General features: G+C 41.5%; 1 protein-coding gene across 1 annotated transcript in view; it reads left to right on the top strand.

Annotated features, from left to right (window-relative positions):
* Positions 1-16,112, top strand: part of LOC307163759 (H-2 class I histocompatibility antigen, K-B alpha chain-like) — a 17,862-nt gene extending 1,750 nt beyond the window's left edge. The window contains exons 2-6 of the mRNA XM_079879991.1: positions 1-68; positions 2,314-2,577; positions 13,752-14,030; positions 14,275-14,406; positions 15,125-16,112. The exon at positions 1-68 is cut by the window's left edge and continues 169 nt beyond it. Coding sequence (XP_079736117.1) covers positions 2,439-2,577; positions 13,752-14,030; positions 14,275-14,406; positions 15,125-15,156 — 582 coding nt within the window. The 5' untranslated portion in view covers positions 1-68; positions 2,314-2,438 and the 3' untranslated portion in view covers positions 15,157-16,112. The remainder of the gene's footprint in view (positions 69-2,313; positions 2,578-13,751; positions 14,031-14,274; positions 14,407-15,124) is intronic.
* The last annotated feature ends 1,163 nt before the right edge of the window (positions 16,113-17,275 follow it).

Raw genomic sequence — 17,275 nt, 5'->3', positions numbered from 1 at the left:
TGATTCTAGAAACTGGTTCATACGTCAGATCAGGACTCTGTCAAACTGCACAGACTCACAGTCTTCTGGTGAGATTCATGCTTTACTCTTATTAATTATCATGTTATGTTAAATTGTATATATTTTTCTACAGTTTAATTATATAATAATATATTTTATATTGTAATCCATATTTTAACACTGAATCTCAATGTACACTGTAAACATGCTATAAATTTAAAGGATTAAAGAGTATTTTACAACAAATTACTGTAATGTATCATTAACCCTCTGGGGTCTAAGGGGTTTTTGGGGCCCTTGGGATGTTTTGACATGCCCTGACATTTGTGCTTTTTTCAGTTATTTATAAACATGTTAATGGCAAAGGTGTAAATTCACTCTATATAGCACAAACAGGGCTACCATAATATGTGATCAACATGAATGTAGATGTTTGTATTTTTAAGAGAATAATGTTTATGCGTGGTTATTGGAAAAAATAAAAATGAAAGTTACTGAAATAAGACCACAAAACTCATACTAAATATGTGTCCACAAGACTTTTGACTAATGGATGTTGTAGATTCGAGTTCTGGCTTCAAAATTATGTGAAAATAGTCTTGCTTTATCGTTCACATAAAACAATACATTGATTTAAATTGTGTAAAACAGGTTTTGCTTGGAAAGCCAATATGCGAGGGGGGCTTGAACGAGGAGTGGTTTACACCTGAGAATACAATGTCCCACCCACTCTGCATAATGAGCTATTCATTCAGGTGTGACACTGACTGAGCCACAATGCAAGGACAAAAGATATATTTAGAAGAAGACTTATATGGACCATTTAAGATTTTGCTTACATCTATCTTGTAAATATGTTTTGCTATTTTATTAAAAAGGTTACAATTACAACAATAATTACAATTTCAACAATATTTCAAGTGTACTCTTTCTTTGTAAAAAAAATGATTATAGGCCTACATTTTATCATATGTATTCATTAGTTTGAATATAGCCAACATTGGAACAGCTAACATCTTAGTTGATGACTTTATTTTTGACAAAAACATATGAGCAGAAATTGCTAAACAAAAGCTTATTTGATGTGGCAGTATATTCTACAGTAAAAACTGTACCCAAATCTAGTCAACAAAATGTTGTCTTTCATATTTCGCCTGACTGTAACGTTGTTTTTATGAAATATTAGGGCATATAAATGTTAATTTGCAGTTTATTATGTTGCTTATACAAATAGCCTACATTTTATTTCAACATATTTCAGTCGATTTTTACTCATCTCAGTATAGCAATACAGTTTGCTAAAACATCATCATTCATTCACACACAGAAACGCGATTTAAATTTAAACTGTCTTTTTGCGAGCTGTGGTAAACAGTGCGCATCTCTGCCGTGCATTCATTCATACACAGAAACGCGATTCACTTGAGAAGGAACAAAAACTTACTACAGTATTCCTCAGCTCAGTCGGATCCTTTCTCCTCGAAATACCCGCACTTCTGAGGTACATTTTCCATTATTATTATTCCTCACAGCTCTGCGAGACGGTGTAAACAAGTAATGATCTGAATAAAGTTGTGTTTTCTCGAGCTGATATGGGGGTGTTCACAGTTTGCATGGGTTGCCTCAGTCATTTGCGTTTGAATAGCGCACTCTCCGTGAGCGGGGTCACATTAAAAATAATTAGATGAGATGAGAACGACTGACATCTCGCTCTTTTCTTACAGATTACATGAACTGAGAATATTTGTTTTTTATATAAATTACTTCATTTAAAAGAAGAGAATTCAAGCTTCATGCCTGTGTGTCTGTATGCCTGTTTGACTGAGTATTCGCTGAGTTATTGTTCATTTTCGGACGCGTTTCAGAATGGACTTCACTGACAGAGAGAAGGCAGAACTCGCTTCGTGTTTATTTTTCTTTATTTGGCAAAAAGCACAACACTTTGTTTTTATTGTGAGTATACACAAAAATAATACACATTTAACAGAATCGATTGATGTATGAAACAGAGCAAAATTAATCTCTTTTGAACTGATAAAAAAAAAAAGCGAGCTGGTATCGCCGGCGATACTGCCGACCCCAGGGGGTTAACACTGTAATTGCTTTGAAGTCACCATTATTGTAATTAGTGTTCATATGCTTGAGATCTTGGACCTTTTATATTCTTTATATACTTTGTAGACGCGGTGTCAGTCGCACCGGTGTTGTACTGAAATCTCACTTCCCTGCTCCTGATTGGTTCATTCGGAGTAGAGGCTGCTATCTGAGTAATCCATACAGTATCTATAAAGTATCTCAGTTCTGTGATTGTAGATCATGTTCTTCAGAGAATAATTGGCTGTGAACTGGAGAAACTTCCTGATGGATCAGTGAATCTGACTGTCTTTGATGAATATGGATTTGATGGAGAAGATCTTCTATCCTTTAATTATGACACTATGCAGTGGATTGATAAAAACCCCAAAGCCAAAGAAACCAAAGAGAAATGGGATCGTCAAACTGGACGAAACCAGTTCCTCAAACAATACTTCAAGAAGTGTGTGAACCTGATCTCAACGTTTAACAACGCAAATAAGAGTAAGTTCTAATTAGATCATTTTAATTGTCTCCTGTCTTTGTGTGTGTGTCCTGGTAAACCCTAAATTATGAAGACAAAATGTCCCCAAAAAGATGGCAATATCCAAAATCCTTGTGGGGAAATTAACTTTTAAACCATACTAACTGTGCGTTCACACCGCCGCCGGCGAGAGCGTCAAAGTGGCCGGAAGTCATTCATTTTCAATGAGAGCCGGTGGTGAGCTCCGGCGAGGGTGGCATGGCACGTCTTGGACGGTGAGAGTGGCGAGGAGAGTTGAAGTCAGATCAACTTTATATGACGCAGTTCGGCGGCAACAAATCGGAATGTAGAAGTCCTCCACTTGAGAGGAGTCCAGAGAACACAGTCAAGTAAATTTTGGTTCCAACCACATTAGTTCCCAAGCAAAATAGAGGAGAGGTTGATCATGTGAATTTGATAAGAAAAACACCCGCAACACTGTTTATAGGAAACATTTTCACGCTAGAACTCTTGTTTTTCAGCGGGAATGCAAATTAGATTAGCACTTAACCATGACCACAAAAGCCACACCACACAAATGGCTTTTAATTGGTTTGTTTCGTAAGCAAACATGTCACTATAATTGTTAAGTTCTTTCCATCGATCAATTTCTTACTTTTAAATGTAAAAGATTACATGAGGTTAACTTACCCTACCCTACTTGGTCAGTCTACACAAATAACGATCAACATGTTTGTGTTTGCTTTGCGGCCCGTCTAAATAAAGTGATAAAAAATATCAAGCATTCGATCTACGTCAGAGCATCAGAGCGTCCACGAATCTTTCTAAGGCATCGTTGGCAGGGCGGCGAGAGCGAATTTTGCTGCTCTCACCGGTGGCGGTGTGAACGCACAGTAAGTGATGTTTTTGGAAAATGCAGAACGTTTTGTGTGATGGGTAGGGTTATTGTAATGCGATAGAATATACAGTTTGTACAATATAAAATAATTATGTCTATGGAAAATTCCCATAAAACATGAAAACACAACGTGTGTGTGTGTATGTATGTGTGTGTGTGTGTGTGTGTGTGAGAGAGAGAGAAAGAGAGAGAGAGAGAGAAAAAGTGCAAAAGTTCAGGAGGTTGTTTATAATTCATAATTTAGTGAAAAATAAGTACTAAAAAGTAATGAGGCTGAGGCCGGGGCCCTCTCTCCTCAGTGCAAAACTTAAATGAGCGAGTGCTACACGCTTCCGGGTCATGTTTCACAATGCTAATCTTGCTCGCCAATGTCTATTGGCTTGTTCTCTTTCATCATCTCGTGTTCGAGATCCACCTATGGGAAGGGCATCCGTACCTGACCTCTGCAGAAGCATCCAATTGCACCAAGTCTGGCTAGACAGACAGAAGCGCGCAGCCAATGCCAGGTAAGGCCTTCACATTTGTGCCAATGCACATTTGCACGTCTTCAGGAGGACATATCGCCTGATCAGCCTCCGCCAAACGTGACAGTCGTTTATTCAGCCTGATTAGCTGTGTTCTGCATCCGGAGCCGCCCATGCTCTTGCTTCTCACCTGCTCCCCCTTCCAGGGCTGCCCGCCACGGATTGTTCACCGGTATGTCGCTGTCTAAATCTGCCGCTTCTGCAGGGAACAGCCCATCACGGGCCTTGCCGGCCCCATGCTGTGCGCTGATCGCCGATAAGGACCTTCACTCTTTCTGCGTGGTCTGCTTGGGCCTCAAACACGCTTAAGAAGCCTTGGAGAACCCAGAGAACTGCAGTCAGTGCCTTATGCTGCCCAAGAAGCTTTTGCGACGCCATCTTAAAGACGCAGCGACCCAGTGTGCTGAGCTCTGCCTTGCTGACTCAGATGGGGGATACAGTGACGATGACGCACTACCGGGGGCCTCCTGGTGCCCTACTTCACTTATTTGGGCTGACCAGCCTAATACTGCGTTCCCCGAAAAGGACATCTTCGCGGGCAACCTCCCACTCGGCGACGAACCGGCCGGCTCCGGCGATGAGGATGAAGTGGCACTTCTTGGGGTCTCAGAGGATGAGGAGGCTATCCGCCCTCTGAATTTCCTCAGGCTTACGCCCCCGCGGCCTTGCCTCAGTCTGTCCTCCCGGAAGCGTGTGAGCGAGCGGCCGCTCACCTCAACATTGAGTGGCCGGCTCCACAGAGCGCCACCGACCAGGAAAGGGACATTTACGACGGGAAAGTGCTGGGACCCCCTTCCGGTCCGAGGAAACAACTCTGTACGCAGGAATGAGAGCATAGTTCCTAGCCATATCAGCCTAGAAAATCGCAGCTTTTCATTTTCCGTCGGTCTTAGTACACGATGTAACTACAGAAGAGTCAAATTTTAAATAGGAAAAATATCGAAACTCTTTGGTCATTTTTTTGAGAGAGATGCTAATGGTCTTGTCTGATTTAATGATCTATGCTAAGCTATGCTAAAAGTGGTACCGCCAGACGCTGAATGGATTCGAAAACGGTAAAACTGTTTTTTTTTCAACTGTTTAACTCTGGAGGAGTTGTAAAATGAGCCTATTTCCAAAAAAAGTGGAGTATCCCTTTAACAAAGAAATGGGCCTGTAATTGAGGTTTAAGTTTATGCTAATTCGGGTTATTTCGAACCCCTGCAGACAGTCGGTCAGAACTGTGTAATGACATCAAATGTAGTGAATTCACTCTGCAGACTCCAAATCTCTTTGAAAGTGTTTACTGATGATAATTTCAATTTAACAGGTGTGGTTCTGGAACAGAAATACAGAAATAAACTTAAATGAGTGACTTACATAAATTTACTTTAACATTTGTAAGTGATATGATTATAAGGCAATGATCATTACAGGTATGAATAACAATAACATTGAGCCCTTAATAACGTAATAGGAAAAACAAATAGAACAGCCATTCTGTATAAGTCCGCTAGATGGCGCCCTTAGCGCATTTATGGGGACTGAACACATTTAAATCAATGATAACATGTACTGATAAATCACAAAATAATCCAACACATTGTCATGTCTTACTGTAAATTGTGTGTATTACTTGCAGTAGCTATTATGGATACTGAGAAAGGGATAACAGGACGGCAGTATTACTTAGATAACACAGATTCATATGGCGCAATGGCGCTAGATACATCTGAATCGCGGCATGAACGATCGGCGCATTCTGAGGAAAAACTGACAAAATACACTTACTTTCTATTCACGCACACTATATTACATCAGTAATATTCAGATGCTGCCAACAAACGTGCGATAAAGTGGAGTCATCTTGGAACAGCATACGTTCATTGCATCTGCTCGGTGCACCTGCTTTTCCTCCTTGGCACGTGATCGGTGATGACGTTGAAGGGTGCGATTGGTCAATAACAGAGGAGCCTTTTGAACAGCCGCCCCCGAATTCAATGTTTGAATACGCACATCTTACAAAAGGGTTTGCCCTATAGTAAGTTACTCCTAATCAAGAAGGGCTGGAAGTTTAATAAGACGAGATACTGGTCGAGTGTACCGTTTTTTCTTAACCTCTACAGTGGCTGACCTCACCCTGGAGTCTACTCCTGGAAACACTTCTGTGATTTTTCCCACTGGCCACAACGCCCGAGGAAGTTGAGGGTCAACAATCATCACCACTTCGTCTACTTGCAGATTCTCTTTATTTAACCTCTATTTCTGGCGAGCTTGGAGACTAGGCAAGTAATATTTGATGAAATGTCTCCAAAAATGATCAGCCAGCAGTTGGCTGTGTCTCCAGCGGCGACGGCTCAGCACATCTGATTCCTGATAAACTACCTGTGGCAAGGAGGCATCTCTGCGTGCGATGAGAAAGCAGTTGGGAATTATTGGGTCAATGTCAGATACATCTGAGGATGTGTAGCCAAGAGGTTTTGAATTCAGGATGCCTTCAATTTCAGTTAAGACTGTTCTCAAGACCTCTTCCGTCACAGTTTGCGCCCCGATGGTAACTTGGAGAGCTGATTTAATCGAACGGATCTCCCTCTCCCAGCATCCACCAAAGTGAGGTGCTCCTGGTGGATTGAACACAAACTTGATTTGTTGGTCAGCAAGGTGACGTTGAAGCTCACTGTGCAAGGCAGCAAAGGATTCTTTCAGCTCTCGTTCTCCGCCCTTGAAGTTAGTGCCTTGGTCACTTAACAATTCATATGGTTTTCCCTGTCGAGAGATGAATCTTCTCAGGGCCATCAGGAATGAGTCTGAATCTATACTGGCTAAGTGATCTATGTACACTGCCCTGGTTGTCAGGCACTTGAATAATATGCCCCATCTCTTCTCATTTCGACGTCCAATCTTGATTGTGTAGGGTCCAAAGCAGTCCATGCCATTTGAGAAGAAGGCAGGTTTAAAGAGCTGTTGTCTTGCAAGTGGCAAGTCAGCCATACAGGGAACTTCTGGTTGTCCCTTCCATCTTCGACACTCTACACAGTGTCGTTGGTGGCGCTGAACTGCTTCACGTCCTCGCAATACCCAGTAGGTCCTCCTTATCTCTGCGAACACTCGTTCTGGCCCAGGGTGGTGCAGCCTTTCATCATAATCTTTGATAATGAGTCTGGTCACAGGATGTTGAGGGGCAAGGAGGATAGGATGAATTAAATCTAGATCTGTCTCACTGCGACGTCTCAGGCGCCCACCCACACGAATGAGTCCAGTGGTATGGTCAAACTCAGGAGAAAGAGAAGCAAGCCTACTCGTACCTGATACCGGTTTCCCTGACTTCAATTGGGCCATCTCAGCAGTGAAAGAGTCTGTCTGAGTTTGACGAAGCACTAATAGCTCTACCTCTCTCCGTGTATCAGCGCATGATAATTTTGCCGCCCCGTAAAGCTGCTGACTGCATGCTTCAAGGAACTCGGTTAGCGTGTCATATTGCTGTGGATTTGGCATGGGTATTACTGTAGTTGATCCACAGAAAGCAGACTGCCTTAGCTCGTTACTTTGCTCATCAGTTGATAAGGAGGGTTGCTTGGGCCAATTTGCTTGTGGCAGTTTAAGAAAGGAAGGCCCTTGATTCCACTGGCTTCCTTCTATAAGGTCCCAGAGGTGTTTGCCTCATGTTATGTTGTCCGCAGGATTGTCTTCTGATCGTATGTGCTGCCATGTTGCAGCTGCTATGAGTTCTTGTATCTCCGCCACCCTTGTCCCCACAAACACTTTGTAACGGCAAGAGCTCGACAACAGCCAGGTAAGCACAGTAATGGAATCTGACCAGAGTGTTAAAGAACAGATGGGGATAGTGAGTTCGGTGACAAGGACCTTGGAGAGCTGAGCACCACTGAGAGCTGCACATAACTCTAGGCGTGGGATGGATTGCTGCTTTCGGGGTGCAACACGTGACCTAGCTGCTAGGAATACAATTTCAACTTGGCCTTCTTAGTTCTCAGTACGCAAATAGGCTACAGCCCCATAAGCCTTCTCTGATGCATCACAGAACACGTGTATGTCACGCCTGCTAGAAGGGAGGTCCATTTTTGGGCTGGAATAGCACCTCGGCAGCGAAATCTTCTCCAGATCACTCAACTCTTCCTCCCACAATCTCCATAACCTAAGGAGATCCTCTGGCAGCTGCGGGTCGTCCCAGTCACGCTTTTTATCCCATAAGCGTTGCACCAGTATTTTCGCTCTAGTGGTGTATGGGATAATATATCCAAGAGGATCATATTGGCTAGCTAGAACACGATAGATGCTGCGCATAGTTACTTTAGAGCAGTTCACAATCCGATGTTTGTAGTGCAAGGTGTCAGACTGGCACTGCCAGTGAAGGCCAAGTGTGGATTCAGGGGTAACTTGCTGTCCCAGACTAAGCCAGAGCTCACAACTGTTAGATCTTGATTCAGGTGGCAGGTGAGCGATCACCGATGGACAATTGCTGGCCCACTGCCGCAATTCAAAGCCTCCCTCAGCTAGGAGGGAACAGAGCTGATCGACAAGTTCTTTGGCAGCATCTTTGTTGGTGAGACTGTACAGGCAATTGTCAACATAAAATGACTTCTCGATAACTTCCCTCACCTGGTCACCTGGTTGACTGTGGTCTAGCACATGTTTCTGCAGGGCAAACGTGGCACAACAGGGGCTACATGAAGTGCCGAACGGAAGCACCTGCCATTGGTAAACATCTGGTGCTTGTTCTAATGCCATGTCTCTCCACAGAAACCGAAGTAATGATTTGTCTTCAGGGAGCAGCCTCACCTGATGAAACATCCCTCGGATGTCGCTGCTTATGGCTGTGGAGCGTTCCCGGAAGCGAAGTAACACCGCTAACAGGGTAGGGCTTAAAGTGGGACCTGGAAGCAGCAGCTCGTTCAAATTCTGGCCCTTGTACTGAAATGAGCAGTTGTAAACAACACGATTTTTACCATTATGTTGGATCATGTGGTGGGGAATGTACCATGATTCTTGTGTGCCATCTACTTCACATGGTCGCAGTTTCTCTACATAGCCAGCATTCTTAAGCCTTTCAACCTCGGTTTTGTAAGCCTGGGCTTGTTCAGGGTACTTTATTAGCTTTCGCTCAATGTTTCTTAGCTGCGGCAGTACAGCTTCTTTAGGCATGCTCAAAGTTGGCATGTTTTGGACTCGAAGGAGCGGCGTAGCATACCGCATGACCCCATCCACATTAACTCTCACCGTTCTCTCTTGAAGGAGTTTGATGGCCTCCTGATCAAGCTTTGATCGCATCACTAATTTCTCACTCTGATAAGGGATTACATCCATCTGCCATAGCTTTTCTACTTGAGCAAACAACTCAGAATTGGGTGAGATAGCAGTAAAGAGGCACTGATGAGAGTTGAGCCCGCGTTTGACTTCGTGTCTAGGGCCTTGAAGTGTCCAGCCTAACTGAGTTCTAACGGCAGCAGGTCCACCTGGCGGGCCTAGTAGGACAGGCTCAATGGGGGTGACTAGATGTGGGCAGTCTGAACCAATTAACAGTACAGGCTGTACTCTGTCTATTTGCTGCAGCGGCAATCCCGCTAAATGTCGGTACCTCTTTTGAAGAGATGCAACAGGGTAAGTTTGCTCAGCAAGACAAAGCCTTTCGGCTGTGAAGGCACCTTGAATAGGGATTTTTTTGTGTCGATTAGTGACTGGAGACACAGTAAATGAGACTGCCGCCCCATGAAGAACCTGTTGGTCTTGCCTCACTGTTCGTAGTATAAGGTCCTCAGGCTGTCCCTTAAGATCTAACTGCTGTGCTGCTGTATGGAGCAGTATGGTCCTCTCAGACCAATCATCTAACACAGCATACACCTCAATTGATTTGTCACCATTGGTGATAACCACTTTGCTCACCTTGAGGAGAACCTTGCGGCTGTAGATGGGCCGATCTACATACAAGATGTCCTTGGTGGTGTTAACCAAGCAGGAGCTTCCTTTTGTGTCTTTCTCCGTTGTATCCTCCACAGACCATTCATTTACATCATGCAGCTCCATGCTTCCTGTTGCATGTCTTACAGGGGGTTTTCAGGTTGCATTTGGAGGCATGATGACTACGTCCGCAGCACCAGCATCGATTGTTCTTACGAATCCAGCTTTCCTTTTGTTCCTTGGATAGCTCTTTGAAATTGGCACATCCATTCAGAAAGTGATTGACACTGTCACAGTAGGGGCAATATGCTTGTAATCTTCCTTTAAATCTGGAAAAATTTAGATGTTCCCTCTGAGGCAGGTGCCCGAGCTTCACTCTTACTCATAGGTTTCTCTGTGCCCAGCAGTATAGAGGTTGGTTTCCTAGTAGGTCTTGGGTCATGGCGGCCCTCTCTTTTCTTACTGCTGAATTCTGGTGGGAGACTAGACATCCTGGAGCCCTCATCCTGTACTTGGAGCTCATACTCTAACCAGTTAGAGAAATCAATGAGAGTAGGTATGGTTACTCGTAATGGGTGTATGTATCTCTTGAAGCTTGTCCTCAGCTCATGAGGGAGTTTGCATTGAAGTCTTGACACATGCGACCCACAGTCTAATTCAACAGTCCCCTCAGGCCCCAGTTGTTCTAACATGCTCACCAGTCAACGCACATGGAGTGCAAACAGCTTAAAAGCCTTTACGTCTCCAGTTCTGATGTTTGGGCCGTCCATGACTTGAGCGATGTTCTGCAGAACCAGCTTGTGCGGCTGCCCGTACATCTTGATAAGGGCTTGCAAAGTATCTGTATATGGGTGTGCTGAGTTGCCATAAGAATCCGCCACTAGCAGCGCTTCCTCTAACTGCAAATGATCTGTAAGGATCTGATATTTGAACCGTTCGGTGGCGTCAACGGGGAGGAGGTTTTCTAATGCCATGCGCAACCTTGAAAACTCTCTGGGATCTGATGTCGTCAAGGTGGGTATCGAAGGCTTGGGTCCCCTGTAGGTCTTCTCTTGGAAACATGGCGCTGCAGTTGGTTGGATATGTTCGGATCGCTGTGTAGGATATGACTCCCTGACACCCATGTGAGGATGATAGTTGTTTCTAGAAGCCTTTTCATCATAGTGGATGGGTTCAGCATACTGATATGGATGAGCATATGAATGCGTACCGAGACTCTGAGTAGGCATACGGTAGATGGATGTTGCTTGAGGCTGGTTAACTTGTACAGGTGAAAGAGTGCAGTCCATCATCTGCTCAGTTATCTGTCTGATCTGTGCAGAAGGATGTTCATGGGAATCTCTGACGTGCGTGGTGAGTACAGGCTGGCTGCGGCTTGTTTCTGGCACATGGAAACGGGGAGCTGGCGATGGGGGCACTGTTTTGCATGAGGTGGTCATGTTTGTGGCTAGCTGCTGGATCTCACGTTTCATGATGGCATTCTCCGCTTTCAGTCCCTGTAATGCTGATAAAATCTCTGGCAGGTGTTGCACGCAGCTACGAAGCTCATCATTCTCTCTTTGCATCTCCTTCCATGTAGGCTGTCTGTTCTGCAGCTCTTCATTCTCTCTGTGTGAGTCTCCCAGTGTATCTTGCCATTCATCTTGTATCACCAGGTCACTGAAGTGTGAATGTTGACTTATTGGGGTGGAGACACGAGACTCACGTTCTGCAGACAGTGACGCAAGTTCAGCATCATCTTCATCTTCATTGGAATATGCAGGTTGCAGTGATCTTCTCTCAGGTCCAGGTCTTTGTACTTGAAAGTCTGCCAAGTATGCAGGTGGCTTTAGGTGTCGTCTGGGACGGACAACAGGAGGCTCTGGACGGAATGTCATTCTTCTGCACTAATTCGAATCCGGCTCGAAGGACCATTTGTAATTGAGGTTTAAGTTTATGCTAATTCGGGTTATTTCGAACCCCTGCAGACAGTCGGTCAGAACTGTGTAATGACATCAAATGTAGTGAATTCACTCTGCAGACTCCAAATCTCTTTGAAAGTGTTTACTGATGATAATTTCAATTTAACAGGTGTGGTTCTGGAACAGAAATACAGAAATAAACTTAAATGAGTGACTTACATAAATTTACTTTAACATTTGTAAGTGATATGATTATAAGGCAATGATCATTACAGGTATGAATAACAATAACATTGAGCCCTTAATAACGTAATAGGAAAAACAAATAGAACAGCCATTCTGTATAAGTCCGCTAGATAGCGCCCTTAGCGCATTTATGGGGACTGAACACATTTAAATCAATGATAACATGTACTGATAAATCACAAAATAATCCAACACATTGTCATGTCTTACTGTAAATTGTGTGTATTACTTGCAGTAGCTATTATGGATACTGAGAAAGGGATAACAGGACGGCAGTATTACTTAGATAACACAGATTCCTATGGCGCAATGGCGCTAGATACATCTGAATCGCGGCATGAACGATCGGCGCATTCTGACAAAACTGACAAAATACACTTACTTTCTATTCACGCACACTATATTACATCAGTAATATTCAGATGCTGCCAACAAACGTGCGATAAAATGGAGTCATCTTGGAACAGCATACGTTCATTGCATCTGCTCGGTGCACCTGCTTTTCCTCCTTGGCACGTGATCGGTGATGACGTTGAAGGGTGCGATTGGTCAATAACAGAGGAGCCTTTTGAACAGGGCCCTTAAACTATTGGCTTCTATGACCCCTATATGTTTTAACATGTTGAAGACCTTTCTCAAACACAAACTAAGTCCCTATTTCATTTCTGGAAGCCGGACTGAATAAGCAAGCACTATTACTGTATTCAGATATCAAATACAGACATTAGAGAATACATGAAAAGAACATATCAGTGATCACACTGGTAACTTCTATAACAAAGTAAAATCTCCAGAGAATTAATTCAACTCATTTGATATTTAGAAGGAAAAATATTGATTAAAACCTTTTAATCACTCATTACATATACATTGAAGCAGTAGTGGATTACAAACCACCCCCTTCAGGTCGATCTCTCGACTCGATGTTTCAGAGAACCGGGATTACGATAGTAACCTATTGTTTTGTTTACACTTGCGGCCTGTTTACACCTGGTCACATCATGCGTTTTTACTGATCGGATAGCTATGTGATTTATCAAAACGATTCCAATTTACATCTGGTCACTTAAATGTGTTTTCAAAAACGGATGTGGTGAGCAGGACGAGGCTGAGGGCCGTGAGAGAGCGGCGCAAGGCCGGTGGTGTGATTAATGATGAGCGACACCTGTGAGACGCACTAGTCTCGATCTCTACTGTCATCGCTCCTCCTTTTATGCTTCCACTCCTCCGTGAGAGATACGAGACCGGTGTGGTTTCAACAACCGATGCATTTACACTTGTCCAGTTTCGTCAGGAATGCAGCCCAGACCTCCTCCTGATGTATTTTGAGCGATCGAATTCAAATCCGTCTCGAATGCGTTTCGGAGGGCATTTATACCTGGTCTTTTCCCGATCGGATAGCTATCCGATCACAGAAAACGCATGAAGTGGACAGGTGTAAACGGCCCCTTGAAGGTGATGGGCTCTCATGCGAGATCATTATTTGTCAGTCACCTGACATAACATCTTTGTTCCCTCCTTCCCAATTTCTTTGTAAAAATTTGTGTTAATTTTATTATGCTTCCTTTTCCAGGTAATCCAAACATTCACATGTTTGTGAGGAAATCTCCAGATGATGAAAGTAAACTGGTTCTGAGCTTCCTCCTGAACCAAAACAATGAGCTTATGCTGCGTTCACCACATAACTACTGTCATTGGAAGAGAATTTAATGCATTATTATTTTCTTCTCCAGGTAAACCAGATGTCTTTGTCTCTGCGTGGAAATCTCCTGATGATGAAAGTAAGCTGGTTCTGGTCTGTCTGGCCACTGGTTTCTACCCCAGAGATGTTCAGATGAACATTAGATTGAACAGAATTAATCTTGAGGATCAAACATCTTCTGGAATCAGACCAAATACTGATGAAACCTTTCAGATGAGAATCAGTGTGAAGATCAACAGAAACCATGAAGGATCTTACGACTGTCTGATCACTCACAGCAGTCTGACTGAACCAGTTACAGTAAACTGGGGTAAATATAAATTCTAGTCACAGTAGTCTGAAATGACCAGTATCAGTAAAACGTGGTGAATATCATAAATTTAGTTACTCACATACAGTATTATAGCAGGAGAACATGATAATGCTGGAATTTATTGTTTCTTGCCACAAACAAATACATTTAAAGTGCCTCAACTCATTTCAACAGTTCCTAATGTTGATTAAAACATTTATAACCATTTTGTTTTATTTATTTTTCTCTTTTCATTCTGCAGATGGAAAATGTTCTGACTGTGAAACGGATTATACAGAGATTATTACAGCAGCACCAGCAGCTCTCGCTTTAGCTCTCGCTGTGATTGTGTTTATGATTGTGACTGATGTCTACAAAAGGAAAAGGTCAAATGGTGAGTTTTAAATGTGCAACATTGTTGTAAATATCCTTGTTTTCTTTTCTTTTTTAAATGTATGAAACAAGAGATGGACAGTTTGTCCATATACCACGTGACAGTAATACAAATATGTGATTTTTTTTAATAAGATTTGATGATTTTTTTTTACGTTTACTCTGCATCTAATCATAAAAAAATATAATGAGATTTAACATATTAACATGCAATTCTATATTTACAAAAGCAGGATATCTGTATGTTCTCAAGCTCAAGTTTTTATACAATCTGTTTTATCTTTTCTATGTCAGAAGGAAATATGACATGAGAATATGACAGATGCTTATAATCATCGTCTCCACACACAAGTATCTACATCACATTTACTGTCTTTCTTGTGCAGAGAATCATAATTCATTCCAAAGAATCAAAAAGCAAAAGTGTAATTTCTTGACCTGGAAAAATTATGGAAATTAAAATCTTAAAATATCTTGGGGAAACTATATATATATATATATATATATATAATGAAATATTTCTTATGTCAAGGTCTAATGTAAAAATTGCAATTTAAAAAAAATCCTCAGATTCATGAATGACTAAAAACTCATAGGTAATAAAAAGTGTAAACATTAAAGAACATTCAGTTATTGAAACTGGATTTATTATGGAATGTAAATGATTTTATTGTTTTATTTGATCATTTTTAAATTTTCCACTTGTTTTTTGTCTTTAGTTGGTAGGCCACAGAACAAGGAGTTACAGTAGTCCAAAGAGGAGGATATGAAGGCATGGAGAACAGCTTCAGCATCTTCAAGATTGAGAAACAGTCACATACAGACAATATTGCAAAGATTGAAAAAACAGGATTTATCAAGCTGACTGATATGCGGTTCAAAGCACAATTTCGGATCAAATAGTTCCTCCAGATTCCGTACATTGGATGAAGGCCTAACCAAGACTCAATCAAACTGAATGGAGAAGTCGAGGAAAGTCCAGGGATTTGAGGGCCGCCTAACATGATTTCAGTTTTAACAACATGCAGTTTTAAGATCTTCAAGATGAGAAGTGATGGATGGGGTGGAAAAACAGAATTGGGAAGCAGAATAGATTTGTGTAACGTTAGTGTGACGATGAAAGTTCAGACCATGATGCTGAATGATCTGGACAAGAGGATCATGACAGTCCCTGTTTATTATGTTTTTTATGCTCTGTTGAAATATGACAGCTTCAGATATTTGACAGTTTCTTAAACATTTACAGGCTCAATAATTCTTAATATTTTTTATGTGTTTAACAATATTGTTCTCTGTTGTTGTTTCAAGCAAATGGAAATGGTGAATTAGGAAATGTTGTATTATTGTGGAGATACCTCAGAGGGATTTAATGCTTCCAGCCACATTGACTACTGTAAAATTACACACTGAAATGTGATTTGAAATTCAGATTTAGAACAAAAGGTTTTGAAAAAAGAAATTTCCCCAGCTATTACATACATCACTATATTGATATATTTATATTTAGTTGTTTTCTTTTTCTTTTCTCTTTTTTTTGGGGGGGGGGGGAGGGGGGGGGGGGGGGGGGTTCTGTATGTCCCTCTCTCTTCTGTATGTGTATATATGTCATTGATCTTTTACTTTGTATAAGCTACAATTTTTTAACTTGCAATAAAAAAAAGAGAAAAATACAGGACATAAAATACACACATCATAACTTATTCAGACAAATAACGCTGACTGCTTTATTTCCAAGATGATGCATACTTTGGATTTTAATACAATATAGTGCAAAATAGTAACAGAGGATTGTATTAATATTAATTGTATAGGCTAATCGAATCAACTTCGGCAACTAAACACAGATATATGTTCTTTTAATATTTCCTCCATAAAGAAATATATTATTGTGTTTGGTCAGTTGAGTTTGATGGTCATCAAAATCAGAGAGAGAGAGTCAGCCAATAATAAGACAGATCTCCGAGTCAGCTGTGCTTTTACATAGACATAATAAATACATGCGGAGTAAAATAGAAGTAAAAGCAATAATCAAATCTGTTTTTACTTAATTTTTATTTCCTGTTTTTATATGTTTTTATGTTGTGTGTGTTGCATGTTGTGTCTTAAGGATGTCCTGCCTCTTAGACTGCAAAACTAGTTTACCTACGGGTACCAATAAAGTAACCTGAACCTGAACCTGAACCTGAACCTGAACCTGAAGGTTCCATGATATCCAGGCTTCGATTAGGCCACCTATCCCATAATTACATTGTTTCACTGTTAGGAAAAGAGAATCTGAAAGTCGTTTGCAATATGGCTAGCCAGAAACAGTGTGTGTTGATTCATTACACAGAATATTACAGAAAAAAATTACAGAATCGTTAAGTTACATAGGAATTAATAATTTATCGGTAATATTTAGTAATGCACAAAGACAAGGGTTTATAGTGCTCTACTGAGGTATCTAAGGGAAATCCTATCTAAGGATTTTTTAACAGAATATAATACAGTATTTTTTTTTACTTTGCTCTCTGTCAATGCTTCACACACCTGTCCAGTTGGTGGCGGTAAATGCACCTTTTAGCTGGTTACCAACCGCCATAAAAGAGCTAAAGAAGAGGAAGAAGAGGAGGATACGCATTGTCAGGCTGAATACGAAATCGCCCCCCTAAGCCCTCATTCACTATTCCCTACGTTAGTCCACTAATACTGTTCACTTAAAGAAGTGAATGCTTCATTAAAATCTTCTCCAACTATAACTGCAGCAGATGGATATTTACATTTTAAATCAACAATTTTAGAAGACATATCCTGAAAAAAATAAGCTATTTTGTGTATGATTATTAAAACCATAAACATTAACCAAGATAAAGAAAAAATGATAGCAATAA

This window comes from Squalius cephalus, assembly GCF_949319135.1.
Source record: "Squalius cephalus genome assembly, chromosome: 8".
Classification (NCBI taxonomy): domain Eukaryota; kingdom Metazoa; phylum Chordata; class Actinopteri; order Cypriniformes; family Leuciscidae; genus Squalius; species Squalius cephalus.
Note: the sequence above shows the minus strand (reverse complement) of the source record. Positions and strands in the feature narration are given on the sequence as shown.